The 21,227-nt window shown below is 39.1% G+C and overlaps 1 protein-coding gene across 3 annotated transcripts in view; it reads left to right on the top strand.

Annotated features, from left to right (window-relative positions):
• PPP2R5E (protein phosphatase 2 regulatory subunit B'epsilon) overlaps window positions 1-21,227 on the top strand; it is a 151,003-nt gene that overhangs the window by 2,266 nt on the left and 127,510 nt on the right. For 2 of the 3 annotated variants that reach the window (XM_086709587.1, XM_086709589.1), the window contains exon 2: window positions 101-264. In XM_086709587.1, the coding sequence (XP_086565713.1) occupies window positions 108-264 (157 nt within the window). In that variant the 5' untranslated portion in view covers window positions 101-107. The remainder of the gene's footprint in view (window positions 1-100; window positions 265-21,227) is intronic. The other variant, XM_086709588.1, reaches the window with a different exon arrangement.

The following is a 21,227-nucleotide window of genomic DNA, read 5'->3' on the forward strand; positions in this document are numbered from 1 at the left end:
CCGTTTTCATGAATATTGTATATGGGGGTTTTAGAATTTGTATAATTCACACGTATGCTTCCACCCTGGGGATATGTTTATGATGCCTCTTTCTCTTCAGTAGGGATATGTCCTCAGCACCAACTACTCCTCCATCAGTGGATAAAGTAGACGGATTTTCTCGGAAGTCCGTCAGAAAAGCCAGACAGAAGAGGTCGCAAAGTTCCTCACAGTTTAGGTCTCAAGGCAAGCCTATTGAGTTAACACCTCTGCCGCTGCTAAAAGGTAAGGCTCGTGACCAGGTGATGGATTCCTTTCCAGTTGATCTTTTTGTATCCATATATATAATTTTCTTTTCGTGGTATTTCATATTTGTTAAAGTTATGTGTTGCACATTGAAGGGATGGGAGATTTCAGACACGTTGAAGTTACAGCCTTTTTAAAGGGCTCAACTTAATATAAACAGCTGTGGACACATGAAAAGAAACTTATTATCAAGAGGATCTTTTACACTGATAAATAGAAAAACTGAATGCCAGAGAAACCCGAAGAGGCCTAGGTCTGTGTTTTTCATTTTTTCTTCTGTTGACCTTTAGATATATACATCATATGTGATAACAGCTACATATTGTACAGTTTTAGTCACAACAAGTAGACCTAGTAGAGGAGATGGTACCATTAACTTATGTATAGAAAATGATGTTTGAAAGAATTCGGTTTTAAAAATCAAGAAAAAAATGGTCAGTTAGTAATTGCTTACATGCATTCTTGTTTTCAGATAGTACAAATAGGAAACATGATGATCATTGTTCAATACTACTTTTCTCTTTCCTTTGGAATGAATTCATATTTTAATATGAAACTGCTTTTCCTGAATAGACTTTTCAATTTTTGTTTGGGTATGTGGATACTTTTTTTTTTGTTCCTTTTAATTTCCATCTGTTTGCTTGATGTTTATGAACAGGCGTGTTTGAAGAGCATCAGAACACAGCATTTATAGCATGGAAACTATCAGAATCTACCTCTGAAGGTTGATTTCTGTTTGCTGAACACTTGAGAGTGAGGAGAGAGGGAGCACGAACAACATAGTGAACTTTCGTGGCTCAGAGGAAGTCAGAAAACCTGGTGTGCTAGTTCATTAATGAACATTTACTTCTGTAACAAGTTTGTGAAATTAGAAGGTATTATAAGAAAAACTGGAGATCGATTAGAAAAGGTCCTCAAAATGTAGCCTAAGATATTTCAGGCTTCTGTTTTTCCCCATGTGAACTTTTTTTTTTTTTTTAAGTTTATTTATTTATTTTGAGAGAGACAAGAGAGAGTGAGTGGGGGAGGGGTAGAGAGAGAGGGAGAATCTCAAGCAGGCGCTGTGCTGTCAGCACAGACTCCTATGTGGAACTCTAACTTACGAAACTGTGAGAACATGACCTGAGCAGAGAAATCAAGAGTTCCACGCTCAACTGGCTAAGCCACCCAGGTGTCCCCTCCCCCCCCCCCCCCCCCCGTCTTTTTTCTTAAGGAGGGGAGAGTTGTAACTCAGATTCTCATGTTTGTACTTGAAACTGGTGGAGACTAAATGAATTCTGACGACTATAAAGATGATATATCTACTAGTTCCTAAAGATGAGCTCTTATGAGTCTGATGGGGGAGAAAATTTTAGCTAAAGGTTTTGCTAAAATGGAGAAGTCTTTCCGAGATTTTAGAAGAACAAGGAAAAATTGTAGAAATGAAACTAATCATGCTTGAAATACAAAGTTGAGAGGTGCATGGATTCCTTAGTAATTTATTTAATCTGAACTAGACATATAATAGCAATTAGCATCTTTATCTGGCAATGGACCTTTTTCTGAAGAAGTAGATTAAACTTTTTTAGGTTTAGAAAGAATTTTAAACTTTATTGTTATACTCATTTCTTGGGGCTTATGGTAAATATTTAAATTAGAACTGAATTGACCACTCGTTGGTTTTGTGGGTAGTGAAGAGGCATGCGTGAGAAGAATTTGACACATTTTAATATTTTGTTATTCCTTTTATTGTGGTAAAATACACCTAACAAAACATTGACCATCGTGGCTATTTTTAAGTATGCGTTAAGTGTGACAGTTAGTACATTCATGTTGTGTGCATCCATCACCACCATCCTTCTCCGGAACTTTTTTGTTTTCCCCAAATGAAGCTGTGTCCCTTAGGGGCACCTGGGTGGCTCAGTCGGTTAAACGTCCGACTTCAGCTCAGGTCGTGATCTCACAGCTCGTGAGTTCGAGCCCCGCGTTGGGCTCTGTGCTGACAGCTCAGAGCCTGGAGCCTGCTTCCGATTCTGTGTCTTCCTCTGTCTCTGCCTCTTCCCTGTTCAAGCTCTGTCTCTCTCTCTGTCTCAAAAATAAATAAAACATTAAAAAAGAAAAAAAAAGAAACTGTATTCATTAAACACTAACTCCCCATTCTCCCCTCCCCTCAGCCCCTTGGCGAGTAACCACCATTCTACTTTCTGTCTTTGTAAATTTGCCTACCCTAGGTAGCTCATATAAGTAGAATCATATAATATTTGTCTTTTTGTCACTGGCTTATTTTACTTAGCCTGCTGTCCTCAAGATTCACCCATGGTGTAGCACGTGTTAGAATTTCCTTCCTTTTAAGGCTGAATAATATTCCACTGTGTGTATATGCCGTCAATGGACACTTGGATCATTTCCATCTTTTGGTTGTTGTGAATGCTGCTATGGACATGGGTGTACAAGTGTTTTCTTGAGCCCATGCTTTCACTTGCTCTGGGTACATGCCCAGAAGTGGAATTGCTGGATCATATATTTAATTTTTGGAGGAATTGCCAGACTGTTTTCCACAGCAGCTGTACCATTTTACGTGCTTACCATCAATGCGCAAGAGTTGCAATTTCTCCGTATCCTCACCAGCATGTTATTTTTTGTTGTTTTTTTTGTTTTCGATAATAGCCATCATGATGTGTGTGAAGGGGCATTTCATTGTGGTTTTGATTTGCATTTCCTTTATGGCTAATGAATGATGTGGAACATCTTTTCGTGTGCTTATTGGCTATTTGTCTATCCTTGTCTCATTTTTAAAGTGAAGTCTGGTCATATTGAAAAATTTCCAAGAGCTCTGCTCTCCAAGAATGGAATTTTTGTGAACTTGTGTATTTTGCCAGTGTGGGAGAATTGGAGAGTAACAGGACCATACAGTATTAGATACAGCCACAGCTTACTTCCAGACGGACTAAAAGCGATTGTTGTGTAGTAATCACGTAATGGGGAAATATTCTGGAAAGCATCCCACAAATTAGATTTCCGTATCTATAGAACAACAAAGAAGTATAGTCAGATACAGACTTCAGAAATGTTCCTGATTTTTATAAAATGCTCCTGATTTTTATTACAAATTTGTTAAATGACATTTGATTGTCTTGTAATGGATTGAATTTTATTTGTGTGTTGTCTTCTCACCAACTTTAGGAAGTAATTTATGGAATGTAAAGAAAATACAGGAGGAATTTCTTTTTTTTTTTTTTTTTTTACCATTTCCTTAGGAGAAACCAGAGTAAATTATGTGTGCCTACCAAAGGATAGTTACTGATTTAATTCTGTAGTATTGCTTTGACCACATTGGAAGGTTTGAGTTAATTTTATTTGGTGGTATAATATAAATGGCAGTTGGATTTTGTGGGTTGCATTGTAGAATAAAGTAAAAATCATGTCCTCAAGATCTTTAATTTTAGGGGAGTTTGAAAATGGAAATTGTGTAATTTTGTTAGTCATCCTTTAAAAATGTAATTTTTGAGAACTCACACATTAGGCGTTCATTAATGATCACTTGTTTTGCATGTATGCATTATCAGAATGGTTATTATATGCATCGTATTTGACTGACTTGTAAGTAATACTGCCATTAACTCTTAGCGTTGTAATATTTATTTTTTGGGAGAGCTCAAGCAGGGGAGGGGCAGAGAGAGAGAGACAGAGGATCCAAAGTGGGTTCTGTGCTGACGGGCTGACAGCCGCAAGCCCGATGCGGGGCTCAAACTCCTGAACTGGGAGATCATGACCTGAGCCCAAGTCAGGTGCTTAACCAACTGAGCTACCCAGGTGCCCCAGCTCTTAGTGTTTTAAAAAAGTCTCTTCACTTGCAGAACTGTAACAAAGCGAAAGGAAAGTTTCATCTATTTTGCCTCTTTTCTAACAGGTGGGGTTTTCAAATTTATATCAATGATGTTATTTTCTACAGAAAGCAATGCCGGCATGTTTTTCTGTATATATGTGTGATAAGTTTCCCGGCTTTTCCTCCGCTGTTTGTAGTGACATTGTAGAATAAACCTTTGAAATAGAGACATTTGAATTTTCTCCCTCTTTACAGACTTCTGAAAGTGTCTGCAGAGAGTCCTAAAGTTTTTGAACTTGAAGGACCCTTACTCAAGGGAAATTCAGTGAAGGTTTTAGTGCCTTTGTGCTTGATAAGAAGGTAAAGACTTGGACGCTTTCCTTGTGCCTACACGGCATGACACGAAGCAAGCTTTGATGGTTATCTGTCTCAATAAGGACGGTTAAACTAAACAGGTTGGGGATAGACACGCACATTTACAATAATAATAATAGTAATAATAATTAGTAGTAGCAACAGTAGTGTACTATCTGGTTGGGTGATTTGTTCTCTCCCCACCCCATCCTCCTCCCGTGCCCTGTTTCCTTTTTTGACTTTAAAAGATTACATAAGTTTAGATTTGAGTGAAATGTTTTTGAACAGTACTGCCTCTTTGAAGATGGGGTTATGATGAGAATGACGTCATCATTTCTAGTCTCATAATTCGTTATACGTTTTTGAGGCATTTTGCTAATAGTTTGGACCTTCAGTATTAAACATTCCAAAAACTATAACGACTTGAACGTTTCAGCAGAAATTCTGCCTCTTGGTGTTAAAACTTTTACATCGGTAACATTGTGTTTCTACAACATTCTTTCTTTAGTTAAAATCTTTTTTTTTTTTTTTTTTAAGCTCTAGGCTTGTGATTCAGCTTACATTTTTATTTTTGAGGGTGACAGCCTGTGAGGACTTTATTCAAAAGTTTGTTTTATTTACTTAGAGAGTGCTTGTGTGGGTGTGTGAGTGGGGGAGGGGCAGAGAGTGAGGGAGAGAGAGAATCCCAAACAGGCTCCGTATTGTCTGTGCAGAGCCTGATGCGAGACTCAGTCTCACAAACCATGAGATCATGACCTGAGCCCAAATCAAGAGTCGGATGCTTAACTGACTGAGCCACCCAGGGTCCCTAAGGACTTTAAAAATCCCAATTTAAAACTAGTTTTTGTGGGGGCGCCTGGGTGGCTCAGTCGGTTGAACGTCTGACTTTGGCTCAGGTCATGATCTCACGGTCTGTGAGTTCGAGCCCCGCGTCAGGCTCTGTGCCGACAGCTCAGAGCCTAGAGCCTGTTTCAGATCCTGTGTCTCCCTCTCTCTCTCTGACCCTCCCCCGTTCATGCTCTGTCTCTCTCTGTCTCAAAAAACTAAATAAACGTTAAAAAAAAAAAAACAAAAAACTAGTTTTTGTGCTTTTCTAATTTTTGGATAGGCTGATTCTTTTTCATCCATATGTGCCTTGTGTAGTGTAAAGAAGGAATAGGCAGAAATAGTTCTCGATTTTTATAATGGGTTAGTGCCCTAAAGCGTATTTATAATGAGACTAGTTTCTTAAGGAATGGCGTCCTTTATTTTAGTGTTTACCATCTTCCTTGTACTGTGCAGTGTCCCGTGGGGAAAGTACTTGGGCTTTGCTACCTGCCAGAGTCCTAGCTCACTCACAACTTGTGTTGTCTGGGGCAAGTATGTCAACTCCTGAAGGCCTTGGTTTTCTTGTCAATCAAAGGGGGGTGATGATAATAATCAAGAGCTGTGGCAGTGCCATATTCAGTAAATACTAACTATTGTTATTTAACTGGGATTTGAGAAGTTAAAATGTGAATAGTGTGGAATTATTTCACTTTTTATATTTTTTCAGCAAAAAGTTGGATTGGAAATTTCTCAGAAAATTATGAAACAAGACCATAGTTTTGCAGTGATGAACCTTTTCCACGAAAAAATTGGAAGAAACAGTTTACCAATGTATTGAATTTGGTAGACTGGTTATTTTAAACACCTTTGGAGATTTTCACCTAATGCATTGGTATGCTGCTACATTTTTTAGCGTAATGCTTTTATTTTTAATGTATTCATTTATTGAATAGATAATACAGTTAACATGGTTCAACTCTCAAAAAATACACAAGGATGTATAGTGAAAAATCTTCTTCCTGATTTGGTTCTTCCACTCGCCCTTCCCTGGAGCAACCAGTCATGATATTCTTCTATAGAAGGTATAGACATTCTTAAACCCGTGATTGAATATGAAATGTGTTTTGCAGCCTGAAATTATATGCACATTTTGTATGAGTATGTCCATTGTTTAAATGGAAGGATTCTGTTATATTTTTCAGATTCTCAAAGGGGTTTTTGAATCAAAAAAGGTTAAGAACCATTGATCTAGTTTGTATCTTAGATTAATGATGCATGTTTTTAGACAACTAAATTGTCGTGTGTGTGTGTGTGTGTGTGTGTGTGGTTTAAAGAAATAATCATAAGCTTCCCTTTTAAAGTGGAAGCATGTCTGTAAGTTAATAGGTGTTAACATCCAGCTTCGCAGCCTTTGAGACAATGTGGCAATGTTTTTCTTTTGGGGAAGAAATTATAAGATCTTGCAGAAAACCGAGTGTCAGTTGCACTGTTTTCATGTGTGAAAGATGATATACTCAGTTGTAGTGAGGAGGTATTTCATTCACTCTTTAGGGAGAAATATTTTTTCTTTACCTGATAGTTTATAGCATAGAGAAAATTCCCGTACAGAGTTGTACGTGGGCCAAAAGATATTAACAGTAAGCAGGGGCACCGGCGTGGCTCAATTGGATAAGCATCCGACTTTAGCTTAGGTCATGATCTCATGGTTCATGAGTTCGAGCCCTGTGTCGGGATTTGTGCTGACGGCTCAGAGCCTGGAGCCTGTTTCAGATTCTGTGTCTCCCTCCCTCTCTGTCCCTCCCCCGCTCATGCTCTGTCTCTCTCATAAATAAACTTAAAAAAAATAAGCATACCTGATTTATTAATCATTGAAAAGTAGGATAGCAAGGTGCCTGGTTGGCTTAGTCGATTAAACATCCGACCTCAGCTCAGGTCATGATCTCACCGTCCGTGAGTTTGAGCCCTGCGTCAGGCTCTGTGCTGACAGCTCAGAGCCTGGAACCTGCTTCAGATTCTGTGTCTCCCTCTCTCTCTGCCCCTCCCCCACTCACACTCACTCTCTCTCTCTCTGCCTCTCAAAAATGAATAAACATTTAAAAAAATTGAAAAAAAGTAGGATAGCAAGTTACATTCATATCACATTCTTTTTGAGTGTGATAATTATTGTGTAGTTCTTAACCTTGGGTTCGTGGATTTCTGGTTGGGGATAGGATGTGTGCATCATGAATGGACTTTGGGGTTCTTTTTTTAATGTTTATTTTTGAGAGAGAGTGCATAAGCAGGGGAGGGGCAGAGAGAGAGGGGACAGAGGATCTGAAGTGGGTCTCTGTGCTGATAGCAGTGAGCCCAATGCGGGGCTCGAACTCATGAACCGTGAGATCATGACCTGAGCCAAAGTTGGACACTCAATTGACTGAGTCACCTGGGTGCTCTGGGCTTTAAGGTTCTAAGACCCTCCCAAAATTTTATGTAAAGTTTCTGTGAGTGTGCATTTTGTTTTAGAACATAGTTCACTGCTTTCCTCAGATTGTGGAAGATTTAGCCCTACCATTCTTGCTCTTTACTCATAGGTAAGAGCTTTGGAGTTAGACTAAAAGACTGGGAATTGTTAATATTTTCTGAGTATTACGTTAGCTGTACATGTAAACATATGCTTTATGCACTTAACACTAAACGTGATAAGCTATAAACAGAAGTCATCATAACGTGGATCTCTCCAGGATATAACCCAGCCCAGGCATAAAATATTGAGGTGCCAAATGAATCTTCTCATAAGCTGAAGCGGCCTTTTGTACCTAGAACTTTCTTCCCCCGACTTCGTGTCATTCTTCAAATTTCATCTCACATGGAACCATCTTAGGGATCATCCTTCCTGACTCTTAAGACTGATCTTCTTTGAAGTTGCTGTCAGTTTGTTGTTTCTTGTTTTATATTTATAATCTGAAATTATTTTTTGTTAGTTGGTTCACTTGTATGTTATCTGTTTCTCCTCCCGCATTAGAATAGAATCTTCAGTGTAGAAACCTTGTTTTTCTTATCTCCAGGGCTTAGATCTGTGCCTAGTACATAGCTGGCCTTTGATAAATATTTGTTAGCAAATTAATTAACATTGTTAGTTGACATTTCAGTTGTTAGTAATGGTAGCATAGGCATTTGTTTTTTCTTCCTTAAGTACTAAATTATTTTCCCTGCAAATCCAGCTCCTGCAGATTTTGTGTTAGCTTTTAATTTATACAAAGTCATAGACTTGTTTAATGAAGACTTTTTATTTTTAAAGGATCAAATTGCCGAGTGTTCTCTTAAAATCCTGAGTGAGGCTTTGTACTTTGATATTTATGCATGTTTCAGGTTAGGAACAGAAGTAGTATCTGGTGAAGGGAGGATGCAGTGGATTTTAATGTATGACATACTTTGAGTGGTTTCTTTTACTTGGAGGATTCATCACTTGCGTGTTACAGCAAATGTTAAATACAGTGGAATGCCTTTTTTCTGCTGATGTTTGAGGACTGAAGTATGGGCTAATCAAATCACCAGCCTTTCTTTCTTTACATAGTTTAAGAGGGAGTAGCATATCTGAATATCATAATGGATTTTCAGAGCAGGGTTTTATGGTTAAATTTCCTCATCGTTCAAACTTTTATTTATTTATTTATTTTTTAAACGTTTATTTATTTTTGGGACAGAGAGAGACAGAGCATGAACGGGGGAGGGGCAGAGAGAGAGGGAGACACAGAATTGGAAACAGGCTCCAGGCTCCGAGCCATCAGCCCAGAGCCTGACGTGGGGCTCGAACTCCCGGACCGCGAGATCGTGACCTGGCTGAAGTCGGACGCTTAACCGACTGCGCCACCCAGGCGCCCCTCAAACTTTTATTTTGTAATAATGTTAGCTCTTAATATCAGATGTTGTAGTGCTTACAAAAGAACAGTGAAGTTTCTAGATAGTTCTAAAATGCTGGCTAGGGTAGTTCTTTGGTTTGTTTGCAAATGACGTCATGATGTCCTTTTTCACTACTTAAAAATACTTGTCTGCCCATTGTATTTGAAGATTTTCTGAAAACAAATATGGGATCTTATTTTTATGTTACAGTAGAATTAAGCCTATGATGAACATATTGCTTGGACAATATGTTATTTTTGCCTAATATGTAGTAATATATTCCATATATATATATATATATATATATATATATATATATATATATATATATATATAACATATATTACCTAAGTGGGGACTTCTAAGTGTTTTCTTTTATCTTCAAAATTGGGAGAGTATTATAGCCTACCTCATAGAGTCAGATGAAGTGCTATAAAGCAGATAAAACATTTATCTCAGTGTTGGATACATGGTAGGGGTTGAAGAATATTAACTGTTAATATAACTGTATAATAACTACAGAAAATACAGAAAAACTGTATAATAGAAAAATGCTTCTTGGGGGGGCCTGGGTGGCTCAGTTGGTTAAGCATCTGACTTCAGCTCACAAGTTTGAGCCCCATGTCGGGCTCTGTGCTGACAGTTCAGAGCCTGGAGCCTGTTTCAGATTCTGTGTCTCCCTCTCTCTCTCCCTACCTGACTGGCCCTCTGTCTCTCTCTTTCAAAAATAAATAAACATTAAAAAAAAAAAAAAGGAGAGAGAAATGCTTGCTAGTGTTTTTCAGTTGATTTTTATTCTCTTAATATTTTACATGGATTATTTCCATTTAAGGAAGAAAAATATGGAGCATGTAGAACTGTGAGAATCAGACTTTTAAAACAAAAAGAGCTAGTTTCTTATGGAACATTCTCAGCATTACTATTTGGTTAACATCTGTTTCAAACTGGCTTCTCATTTCAGGAATAACATAAGGGGGGTGGGGTGCCTGGGTGGCTCAGTCGGTTAAATGTCCGACTCTTGATTTTGGCTCAGGTCATGATCTCATGATTCATGGGTTTGAGTCCCACATGGGGCTTTGTGCTGATAGTTCAAAGCCTGTGTGGAATTCTCTCTCCCTCTCTCTCTGCCCCTCTCCTGCTTGCACGAGCTCTCCGCTGTCTCCCCTCCCCCATCTCTCTCTCTCTCTCAAAATAAATAAATAAACATTAAAAAAAAAAAAAACGAACATAAAGTGGCTAATATAATTATTTCTAGAGGAAATTCCATTTGTAGGAAGTCACCAGGTAAAATTTTTGTCTGATGAACTTATTTTGGAAGTCATCTACTGGGACAGGATCTCCAAACTTTTTTTTGTAATTGTTTACTCATATCAGTAAAAATAACATATATATTTGTTTATACATGTATACATGTGCTCTTATACAAATATATAACATACATTAAGAAAATAAACAAGTACAGAAACTTAAAAAGCATGATAATGAAATATAAGATGTATAGATGTTTTAGTATTTAATTTTGGTACCTCCTTTTCCCTTACCCATACCCCCAACACCTGCACTGGCTCTGAGCACATCTTTGTTTTGAGATTTTGCTTTGAAGAGATAACCACTTCAGCTTCAGAGTCTCACAGCATTTTGTTTTAAGCCAGAGAGAGATGTGAAGGGTGGAACGAGAAAATCTTCTTTACATTCTTGAGGTTTTTGTCCAGGTTTCTGAATTTCTTGCACCTTAAAGAAACAAAATCTGAATTTTGCCAGTTTAAGAAGTATCATAGATCGTTCTTTGTCGAGGGCTCTTATCTTGCTGCTAATGGGTGGCTTTCAGAGGGCCCTTGACTCTCTTGAAATTCCAAGCTATATTTTGTGTCTCTGGGCAGATTGTCGTTTTTCTGGGCAAAGGGTTTAGATCTTTCATCAGATTCTGAAAGAAGTTTCCCCCAAGGCTGGGAGCCACTGCTTTGGGTGATGGGCATTTGGTTCCTCACTTAGAGCAGAGAGAGAGAATTTGTCATATAGTCCCTTTCTGTAGAAGGGAGATTAAAAAAAAATTTTTTTTTTAATGTTTATTTATTTTAGGGTGAGGGAAAAAGCGAGAGACAGAGCATGAGTGGTGGGGGGGCAGAGAGAGAGGAAAACACAGAATCCAAAGCAGGCTCCAGGCTCCGAGCTGTCAGCACGGAGCCCGACACGGGGTTCCCACTCACGGACCGTGAGATCATGACCTCAGCTGAAGTCAGACGCTTAACCGACTGAGCCACCCAGGCACTCCTAGAAGGGAGATCTTTCAACAAGAAGTTTCTTCTGTGCGTCTCTCCTAATTTTTAATTCTTTTCACTACCAAACAGAATTTTTAAAGGTATTTGAAGATAGAAGTTAATTACATGACTCGAGCCATTGTGGTTGTTTGGAGCTTTTTGATCCGTATCATTTGAAAAGTTAAGCTGAGTGAATGAATACTATCAATGGTAAACTTGAATGTGCCTGTCAAAAAGCATTTATTCTGGAGTAGCTGTGGACCTGGAAGAAGCCAGGAGGAGAGACCCAGATTTTCTTTGCTGGTAAAGAAATTGTTGAGCAACCAATGACAGAGAAGAGAAGCAATGTCTATAGTTGTGTACCAGGTGATGTATTATTTGGTGTCACCTTGAAGCTTCCCAAGAAACCAAGAACAAGGGATGTTTGTTGTTAATTGAGGGCTGTGTAACTTGCCTCCCCCTTTATACAGAGCCAGGGTCGGGACCCCGGGCCTGTCTGGTTCCAAAGCCAGTGTTTATGGGCACGAACGTGGGTGAGCCCCGGAGCTAACCACCATCTTGATCGTGCTGTGCTGGGATGATCTCCCCAGTGAGCCATTTTACTGCCTCTTGCAAAGAACCTTGAAAATTGTGAGGAGACTGAAGTGGTGAGAGAAGTGGAGAAGAGAAGGGGGCGAGCAGCCAGGCCAGCAGCAACACGGGGGGTGGCGGGTGATGATGGACGGAACCGTGGAAGAACAGCCGGCTTCGGAGTTGGCTCCTTTGAAAGGCCCGTCAGTGCTGCCAAGAGGCAGACAGGAAGGGTCACCGACACTTCATGATGGCAAGGGCTGGGGTGGGGAAGATGCCACTCTGGATCCTGCGGGGTTCGAACGCTGTCATGAAGAAGTCATGCCGGTCATGGAGTGGTTTGGGTTTGGTAAACTGGTGACCGTGTGGCAGTGGTTTTCTTTATCATCTGTCTTTACGTCTTTGGGAAGTAGCTTAAGTAGAGGAAAGGGTGTGGGTTCAGGTCTCGGTGATAATCCTGGCTTTGTGAACTGAGGTTAACTTATTTAACATCTCAGAGCTTTAATTTCTACTTTGGTAACATGGGGCTCACACTTGCCAAGGTGGTTGTGAGGAGTGTGATAATGCGGGGAGGCTGCCTAATGTGTGGTTTGTTGTGTGAGAAATAATTCCTTCCCTTCTCTTTCTGCCATCGATCTTTCTTTGAGTCACTCCAGAGGACCTGGATCTTGTTTCAGATCTTGTGAGGGTGGAGATCTGGCAAAAGTTCATCCATTTATGCAGGGCGTCATGACAGACTTTCACCTTATGGTGATGTTACATTTTTTGGATTTAATTAATTCATGGTTGCTGGTGCCTGGAACATTGTTCAAACATTAAAACACATGGAGAAAATGGGGACTTGGCAGCATTTCAGGAGAAGTACCATCTTTGAATAAGGTAGATATAGGCTTCGGATTAGCCTTTTACTGAAGCGCCTTCAGAAGACGATGTCTGGAAATGGAAGGAGATCACTCCTTTGCCGTACGTTGTAAGGAATTCAGAGTGGGTTCGGGCTCCTGAGGAGCTGTCTTATATTAGCAGGTGGGAAATCACAGCAGAAAACAGTTTTCTTTTCAAATGAATGAGTATTTTGAAATCAAGGACGTTTTGTAGCAGAAAGGAAGTTCCTTTTGAGAGTCAGAGGGCCTATTCAAGCTTTGTCTCATCAAGTTAATTTTTCAGAGTGATAGTGATGCATCCAGAGGTCTGGTGTTTTTCCCTGATTTGTGAGCAAAAGTCAAACTGACTTAAAATAAGATGTGTACAGAGGACTTTTTTTGTTTTGTTTTGTTTTGTTTTAAAGGTAGGCTCCCTGCCCAATGTAGGGCTCAAACTCACGACCCTGAGATCATGAGTCACGTGCTCTACTGACTGAGCCAACCAGGTGCCCCTATACAAAGGATTTTTGAAAATTAAAGGGAGGTTTTAGTACTCTGTTCTGCCCTGTCTTCATGCATCCTTCTACCTTTGCTTCTTTAACTCCGTCTACAACTGCTGTAACTGACTAGTATTCTTGATGGTAACCAGCCATCTAGAAATAATATTCATTTCACTTTAAGAAAACGTAAAGACATCATTTTAATCAAAAACAGTTGAGTTGAAGTTCTGAAACTCGGTAGTTGTGAAATTTGTCTGGCATGTGGCTGGATCTCAATGGGGGAGAGCATTGCAAGGTTTCAGGTAGGAGTAACTTCGATGGAACATTTGGCTGCTGAGGAGACTGTTTTACCACCTAGATTTTTTACCACCTAGGTAGGTTTTGGATAGAACTCTATTTTTGTTGTATTTAGATTTACATTGTCACATCATAAAAGGCATTTCAACTGATGGTGGAATTTATTTAGGCTTTTCTGGTTTAGTAGGATGTTCTAGAAATGGTATATACTTTAGACACCATTGGGCCTAGGAGTGGTAAGACTCTGTACTCACACCCCTGAGTTACGATGAGGCTTACATGAAATGAATTGTGTGCAAATGCTTTTCAAAGTGCGTGGGAAGCAAACGCATAGCTCTGAAAGGAGTCTATATATGACCTGGCTAAGTAGCCTCCTCCAAGGGCCTTATATTCTCGTTTTTGTAATTGGTCTGTGGGTTGTGTGGTTCAGTTCATTCACTCATCAGATTTCTACGAGCGGTATGATGCACCAGGCACTTCCCTGGCAACGCAGTGGTGAGCGAAAGAGGAAGGTTGATGCAGTTCTTCTCAAAAGGCCATTGTAGCTGGAGGTCAGAGATTGATGGGGCTACTTAGGTTGTTGGAACCAAAACCAAATCATTCTGGTTGGGTTAAAGTTTGTCCTTGATCCTCAGAGCATTTTTTCATATCTGTAAATATGTGATCACTGAATATATCAATCACCCATAAATTCCCTACTCAGTCATGAGGAATAATATTTTCCCTCATGTTTATATATTCTTGTGTTAGGTGTAATTTTGTTGTTTTTTTTTTTGGTCTATATGATACCCGACAGTATTATGATTACACCGAGATGGTCTTACTGTTGGAGTTGGAATTTTAAAAAGTTGTCTTGTTATGGTAACATTGTTATTTTATATAATACTGAGCCAAAACAACATAATCATTGCTTGCTTGAAAAAGAAAATATTACCAATTTACTTTTAGGCTATAAACATGAAATTGTACAAACTGTAAAAAGCATACCAAGTCCCTTTAAAAGTGAGTACGGTCCATCTGTGGGTTCTAGCTCTATGCTCTCTAGACGGCACTGTGTAATTAAAGTACACGATCTTAAGTCTTCCTGGGTTTTAATTCACTGTTTTATGAACTGCTGCTTAGGAGAGTGGGGGACATAATACAATAGATTTAATTCAGTAAGAGAATAAAAGTTGAGAAGATTAGAGCTAGAATTAGTGGCAGCGCCAATTGATGTTTATTAACTGAGAATACAAGCAACAGTAAAACCACAGTTAGGCAAAACAGTGAACACTGGTGGTGTTATGGTTACTGTGAACACTGGAAAAATAAATAATTGCAAGTATTTTAACTGTGGCAAATCGAATGAAGTTAAAAATTGAACCCCCCTCCTTGTCACTGGCTAATTTTAAAATTTCCCGAGCTATTGTGATTTAAATTATTGAGCCTTATCTGAGCCGCATTCTGTGGGCGGTAAAAATTGAGTGGAGTGTGCGCTTTTGGAACCAGTGCTGGAAGTAGAGCTGGATTTGTGATGGTTTACATAAGGAGGAAAGCATCATCTAGGATTATCTCAGACGCTGACCTGTGGGAGAGTCCAACAAAATAAAAAGACTGTATTTAGAGAGAGTTTGGAGTTCGTGATGGTCAGTACTTAAATGGCCACCCTTGTACCTTAACGGTTACTGAATTTCAGAATGATTTCAGAATCATTTCATGGTCAGTCAAACAATGTGCATTCCTACGAGTGCATATCTGTATTTAATATTGACAAAATCTGGGTGAAATCATATTTCTTTACAGTTTTACTTAATGGAGTATTATTTTTCTCTTCTATGTAGGGAGGACACTACACCTACATTTCTTGGCTAGAAAGACATTCTCTGACCCCTTTTTTGAGCCAGGCTGTTTGTAATATTGTACCGTTTATTAAGAGAATAATTTCTTCGCATTAGGGTATCATAGTTCATGACCAATATTCTTTTGTCTCCATAAATGCAAGGATAATTGAGTAGTTACTTGCTTCTTTCTTGGTGAGATGGTCATGAAGTTTTGCTTGACTCATTTGCAGATGAGAGATCAAGAACCTCTCTATAGAGTGGTTTTCACGACTGCATGATTTAATGTAGCTAATGGTTAGAGTGGGACCCAGATCAGAGTAAGTGTTATATACATGTTAACTACCTTTGTCATTGTTGTTGCTGTTATTGTTACGTATAAATGCTACTTAATCTGTATCTTATGACTTGGATCCTGTAAAGATGATCTGTTTTTGTGTACCCTGTTTAGGAAAATGGGTGAGTTTTAAAATCCATTAAGCCTATTCATAAATTAAATTGTTTACGTAAAAGAATATATCACTATCTATTACAGTTGCTAATGAGCTTTAAAAAGCATTTAGAAAGCGTTGCTGAGTGAAAGTAACATTTGGAAGCTGTCAGAGTCAGTACGTTTCAGAACCCAAGGACTAGTCTAGGCAAGTGTGAGTTGTGTTGCTTTATGACGGATGTTAGAGTGTTGTGTTCACCTGTCTCCCCCAGCTGGAGTGTGTGGTGCTGTGGGAGATGGGGGAGTTGGATGTGTGCGATGACTCTGAACGTTGTCACTGTGAGACATCGGGAAGGGCTATTGGTGGCCACTAAATGTATTTAAGAGGTTGCTACCTGGACAGATAGGACGTGGCCATTAACCTTACATCTTTGATTAAGTGGCAGCATTGAAAAATCTTTAAAAAAGAAAAACAATTTGCAGGAATTTCTAGGAGTCTGCAGAAGTATCTTTGGTGCAGGTGGCTTACAATATGAATTTCATGTGTGTTAGAAATTTTTTCTTCATCTGTGAGTTTTTTACCTAAAGCTATTTTTATCAACTCCAATTATGGATTTGTTGTGCGCCTGTAATTTTGATTGGCAGGGAAGCCTGCATTTACTCTTTATTCGGACCCAGAAAGGTTTTTTGTTTCCTTTTTGTCTCTCATGGGAAGTTAGTCCGAACCACTCATTTCTCATACTTAACCTCAAGATAATGAGTGTCGTCGATCTGTCTTCAGTTTCCATCGAGACAAGAAAATGTATTCAAGCCTAGTGCATTTTTTCTTTCATGATGAGTTTAAAAAAATAAGTGACTGAGTGAATATGTTTACAAAAGCAACATGTACACGTATTTGAAGTAGGTACGTAATGAGGGAAACCAAGGTCCCAAGAAATAACTGGCAGATCAGAGTTCAGTAAGTACAGTTGAATAGGAATGTCAGTCAGAATTCTCTCTTCCAAGTTATCTTCTTGAGCTGGTAGATGATGATGTTTCTGTCGTACCTTGAGTTCTTACATTTTATCCTAGAGATTTTAAATAAAGACTCAAAAGGCTGAACAGTGAAAGCTTCAGTCAAGGCAGGGCACTTTAGGTGTGTATACTGTTTGACGTTAGCTGTACTGAAGCAAGAGATATAGTCCCTTATGGTTATTATTTTTTTCCCCTTCCCATCATTTAGCGTTTTCTTTAAAATGAATTTTTGACATTTTTTTCTTCTCTCTGTATAGTAGCTCCTCTAAACTACAGATAGTAATTAACTCTCTATATATGTTTAAAATTTTTTTTTAAATGTTAATTTATTTTTGAGAGAGAGAGAGAGCATGAGCAGGGGAGGGCGGAGAGAGAGGGAGACACAGAATCCGAACCAGGCTCCAGGCTCCGAGCTGTCAGCACAGAGCCCGACCCAGGGCTCGAACTCACGAGCTGTGAGGTCATGACCTGAGCCAAAGTCGGAGGCTTAACCGACTGTTTTTTTTCGTATACCTGCACACCTATGGTTAAGTTTAATTCATAAATTGGATACAGTAACAGATTAACAGCAATAACATTTATGACAACATACCATAACGAAAGTTATGTGATTGTGGTCTGTCTCTCAAAATATCTTTGTACCGTGCCCCCCCCTTCTTGTGATGATGTGAGATGGTAAAGTGCCTACATAATTAGATCAAGTGAGGTGAATGACGTAGGCTTGTGATGTAGAGTTAGGCTGCCGTTGACCTCCTGATGATACGTTAGAGGGAGGATCATCTTCTTCTGGACCACGGTTAACTGTGGGTAACTGCGGAAGGGGAAACTGGGTAAGTGGGGACTGCCATACAGGTGGGTTTGCTTAGGGCCATTTAGAGCTGTGGCCAGGTCAGAAATACAGAGGTAGCATGGGAAGCTCGGGAGGCTGACGATTTAGACTCAAAAGAAGTTGCCTGTCCAGCAAGGTAGAGTTATGGAGAGAGGATAGGTTTGTCAGCGAGCTAGCCAGCCTTAGAATTCCAGCCAGTTTTCCTTGCAAGCTGGGTGACTTTGGAGAAATGATCTTCTTAGAACCTCAGTTTGCTTATCTGTAAAGTGATGATAATATCGTCTGCCTTGCAGGATTAGTTTGAGAGGCAATGTATGTGAAATGCCTAGACCAGTACTGACATGGCAGATACTTGGTAATTGATAGTTATCATAATATTTCTGTCCTTGAGGTCAGAGACCATGTCCATTCATGATTGTATTCCCATTGGGCAGGATTGTGTCCCCCCCCTCACATCTTTACGGCTCAGAGGGTACCTGCTGACTGAAACCATCCTTTCAGGTAGGAAGGGAATTCTTCATGTATATGAGGCACTGCTGACTCATAATATCACTTCCTAACTCAATCCTTTCTTTTCTGATTTATGTTGTCTTAAATATTCTTTTAAAGAATATATTTTTTTAAATGAAGAGAGTTTTGTAAAGTTTTTTTTTTTTTTAATTTTTAATTTGAGAGAGAGAGAGTGTGAGTGGGGGAGAGGGGCAGAGGAAGAGAGAGAATCTTGGCTGTACACTCAGCGCGGAGCCCGACACAGGGCTTGATCCCACGACCCTGGGATCATGACCTCAGCTGAAATCGAGTCGGATGCTGAAAAGACTGAGCCAGCCAGGTACCCCAAAGAGGAGAGTTTTTGTGTGATAAACCGAACATAGCTTTAAAGACAAAGGTTTATGATTATGGTCTGCATTGCCTAGCTGAAAAGGTGTTGCTTTGGACAGAAAACAGCCTCTGAAAGGCCCGTGATTATCAAAGGTTGCCAAGTGCTTTGAAAGGCTCTGGGCAAAAGTTTTCATTTCCGGTTTTATCCTCAGTCTCTTGTGCCGCGATGGAGAGCTGGCAGAGTCTGGAGTGAAGGAGACATGGAATGAGTGTTTACTGAGTGAATGGATTAATATGGTGATTATTCAGATCTCAAAATTCAGTGGGGTCTTTGTCGGGTAGTATTTATTTGATCAGCTTTGGAGGGCAGAAATAGTATACAAACGTTAAGTGGATTTTAGTGAGTCTTGACAATAACAGCAGCTGGGTTTGCTGTCACATCTCGGGTTTAGACCAGAGACTTACTAGTTCACAAGAATCGCAGCTGGCACTAACCTGGCACTTTGCTGCTCTCTCTTCGAGGTACATCATAGAAAACTTTTCACTGGGCGGGCACCCAGGATCCGAAAATCAGCATTAACTTTGTGTAAATCTCCTCTGGGGGGATTCGCGGGGGATGTGTAAGTAGAAGAGTAAGCTGCCGGAGAGAGTGAGATAGTCTAGTCCTTTCTCTTGCTCTGGCCCCCCTTGCCTCATGGGGATTTATGTCAGCTCAGAGGCAAGTGGTTTTGGCTCAGCACAATTAATCAAAGATGAGTGCTAAAAAAGTTACTACTTTGGTTCTCTGGGTAGTTTCTCGTTCTTCTTAGATGGGCTTTTCACCCAGTCTGTCTTTACTTATTTGTTTGATGTGTATTCAGGAGATTTAAAAAGCTTATTTTAAATCTAGCCTTCAGCAAACGTAATTAAAAAGGAAAAGTTTCTGTTTGCTGTTGCAGGAAGCCTGCTTCCCTTCCCCCTCACCCCTACAATTGGTACATTTCTTAATACTCAGGAAGAAGTGAATTTTAGGTTATCCGTGTTTCTATCCCTTCATTAGTGAGTATAATGAAGAGGTGCAAGGATTTGATGTGGTTTGCCAAATTTTTAGGGAACGCAAAAAGCACACACTTAGTGGTTCATATTTTTGAAAATCTTTGTACAGTATTTGGGAAGATTTTCTTTTACTAGAAACCTCATTTTCTGGGCTCTTCATTTTGCTATGCATAATTCGAGAAGACTATCTATCTATCTATCTATCTATCTATCTATCTATCTATCTTTGTCCTTGGTATTTGAGGGATATGCAGTATATATTCTGAATAGACCGTCATGACCCTGGGAGGCCTTTCTTTGGTTAAGTGTATCTTCAGAAACAGAGGTAATCAAGATCTGTCTCCAGGAATTTTCTTTCTTTTCGAAGCCTCATTTTCACATGTCAAATATAATAAAGGCCTATAAACTCTGGCGAGTGCTTTCATTTAACCATCCAAACAGTTTCTGTTTCAGTTCCAAAAAAGGTAATTTCTCCTCCTCCAATTAAATACTTAGGTTTCTTTCTTTCTTTCTTTCTTTCTTTCTTTCTTTCTTTCTTTCAGCAGAATGGAGTCATTCATTGCTCTTGAGTTCTCTTTGGTGTTAATAGATGGGGTGTTTCAGAAATCAATCCATTTAGCATATATAATAAATACCAGTGTTAGATTTTTATGGAGTTTGGAAAGCTCTTATAGAAACACATATAGGTAGGAGTCTACTTGATTTATTGGGGTGGCTTGAAAGAATTATAAATGTTTTGGTATTAAAAGTTGCCATGTCAGACATAAGACTTTGAAAAGACTCATAAAGAGATGCAAAGAACCTGTTAACGGTGGATATCTTTGGGCAATAAAAATAGGTTTCACTTTCTACCTTGACATTAAAAAAACTAATTAAAAAACAGAAGGGTAGTCATGTGTCTGTTTTCCAAACTAATGGAAGTAAGTAAACTGCTGGGAATAAAATGAGCCATTGACCATTGATGATCATTAGATTAAGCCTTTATGGAATCAGTTGGAACATGAGGAAATATACACAGGATTCTTTTCATACAGCATAAATGCTCAAAGTAACTAATAAAGTATTAGTTGACGTATGTATGTTTGTCCTTCTATCTTTCCATCTTCCGTTGACCCATCATTATTCTACCCATTTGTGATGCTCAAGGAAAAGAAATTTAGCTTGTCATCTCTTTAGTACAATTGGTTTCTTTTCGATAAGGAAAGAGCTTTAATTGCTCATCTATTCAGATAAGCTTGAAAAAGCATTATTTTTGATGTTCAGCAGGAGGGTAAAGTACTTAATTTTCAGAAATGGTATATGGGGTACTGAAAAGGTAAATTCTGTTGGTGTAAAGTCTTTTATTTTCACTGTTTTCTGAGATACAGTACTTATCTTCGTGATTTTATTGTGCAAAGAACTCCGCTTCTTGGCTGTCATACACCACACTTTAATGAGCTAGAGCTACACAATAATTTGTGACTTGCGCTATTTCCTTTTCTAATCAACTCATCAACTCATCAATATCATGCCCATTCTGCATCAGTTTACTCTGGAATTGACAAATTTTTTTTTTCTTTTTTTTTTGTATTGCCATAAGAGAACCAAGAGAGCTTAGTGGCTTGCATTCCGTTTGGGGGATAAAAAAATATTGAATTGGCTTTTGCTGCTTAAACCACTCCAAAACTC

Source organism: Puma concolor, chromosome B3, assembly GCF_028749965.1.
Source record: "Puma concolor isolate L17-30 chromosome B3, mPumCon1.1.hap2, whole genome shotgun sequence".
NCBI lineage: Eukaryota > Metazoa > Chordata > Mammalia > Carnivora > Felidae > Puma > Puma concolor.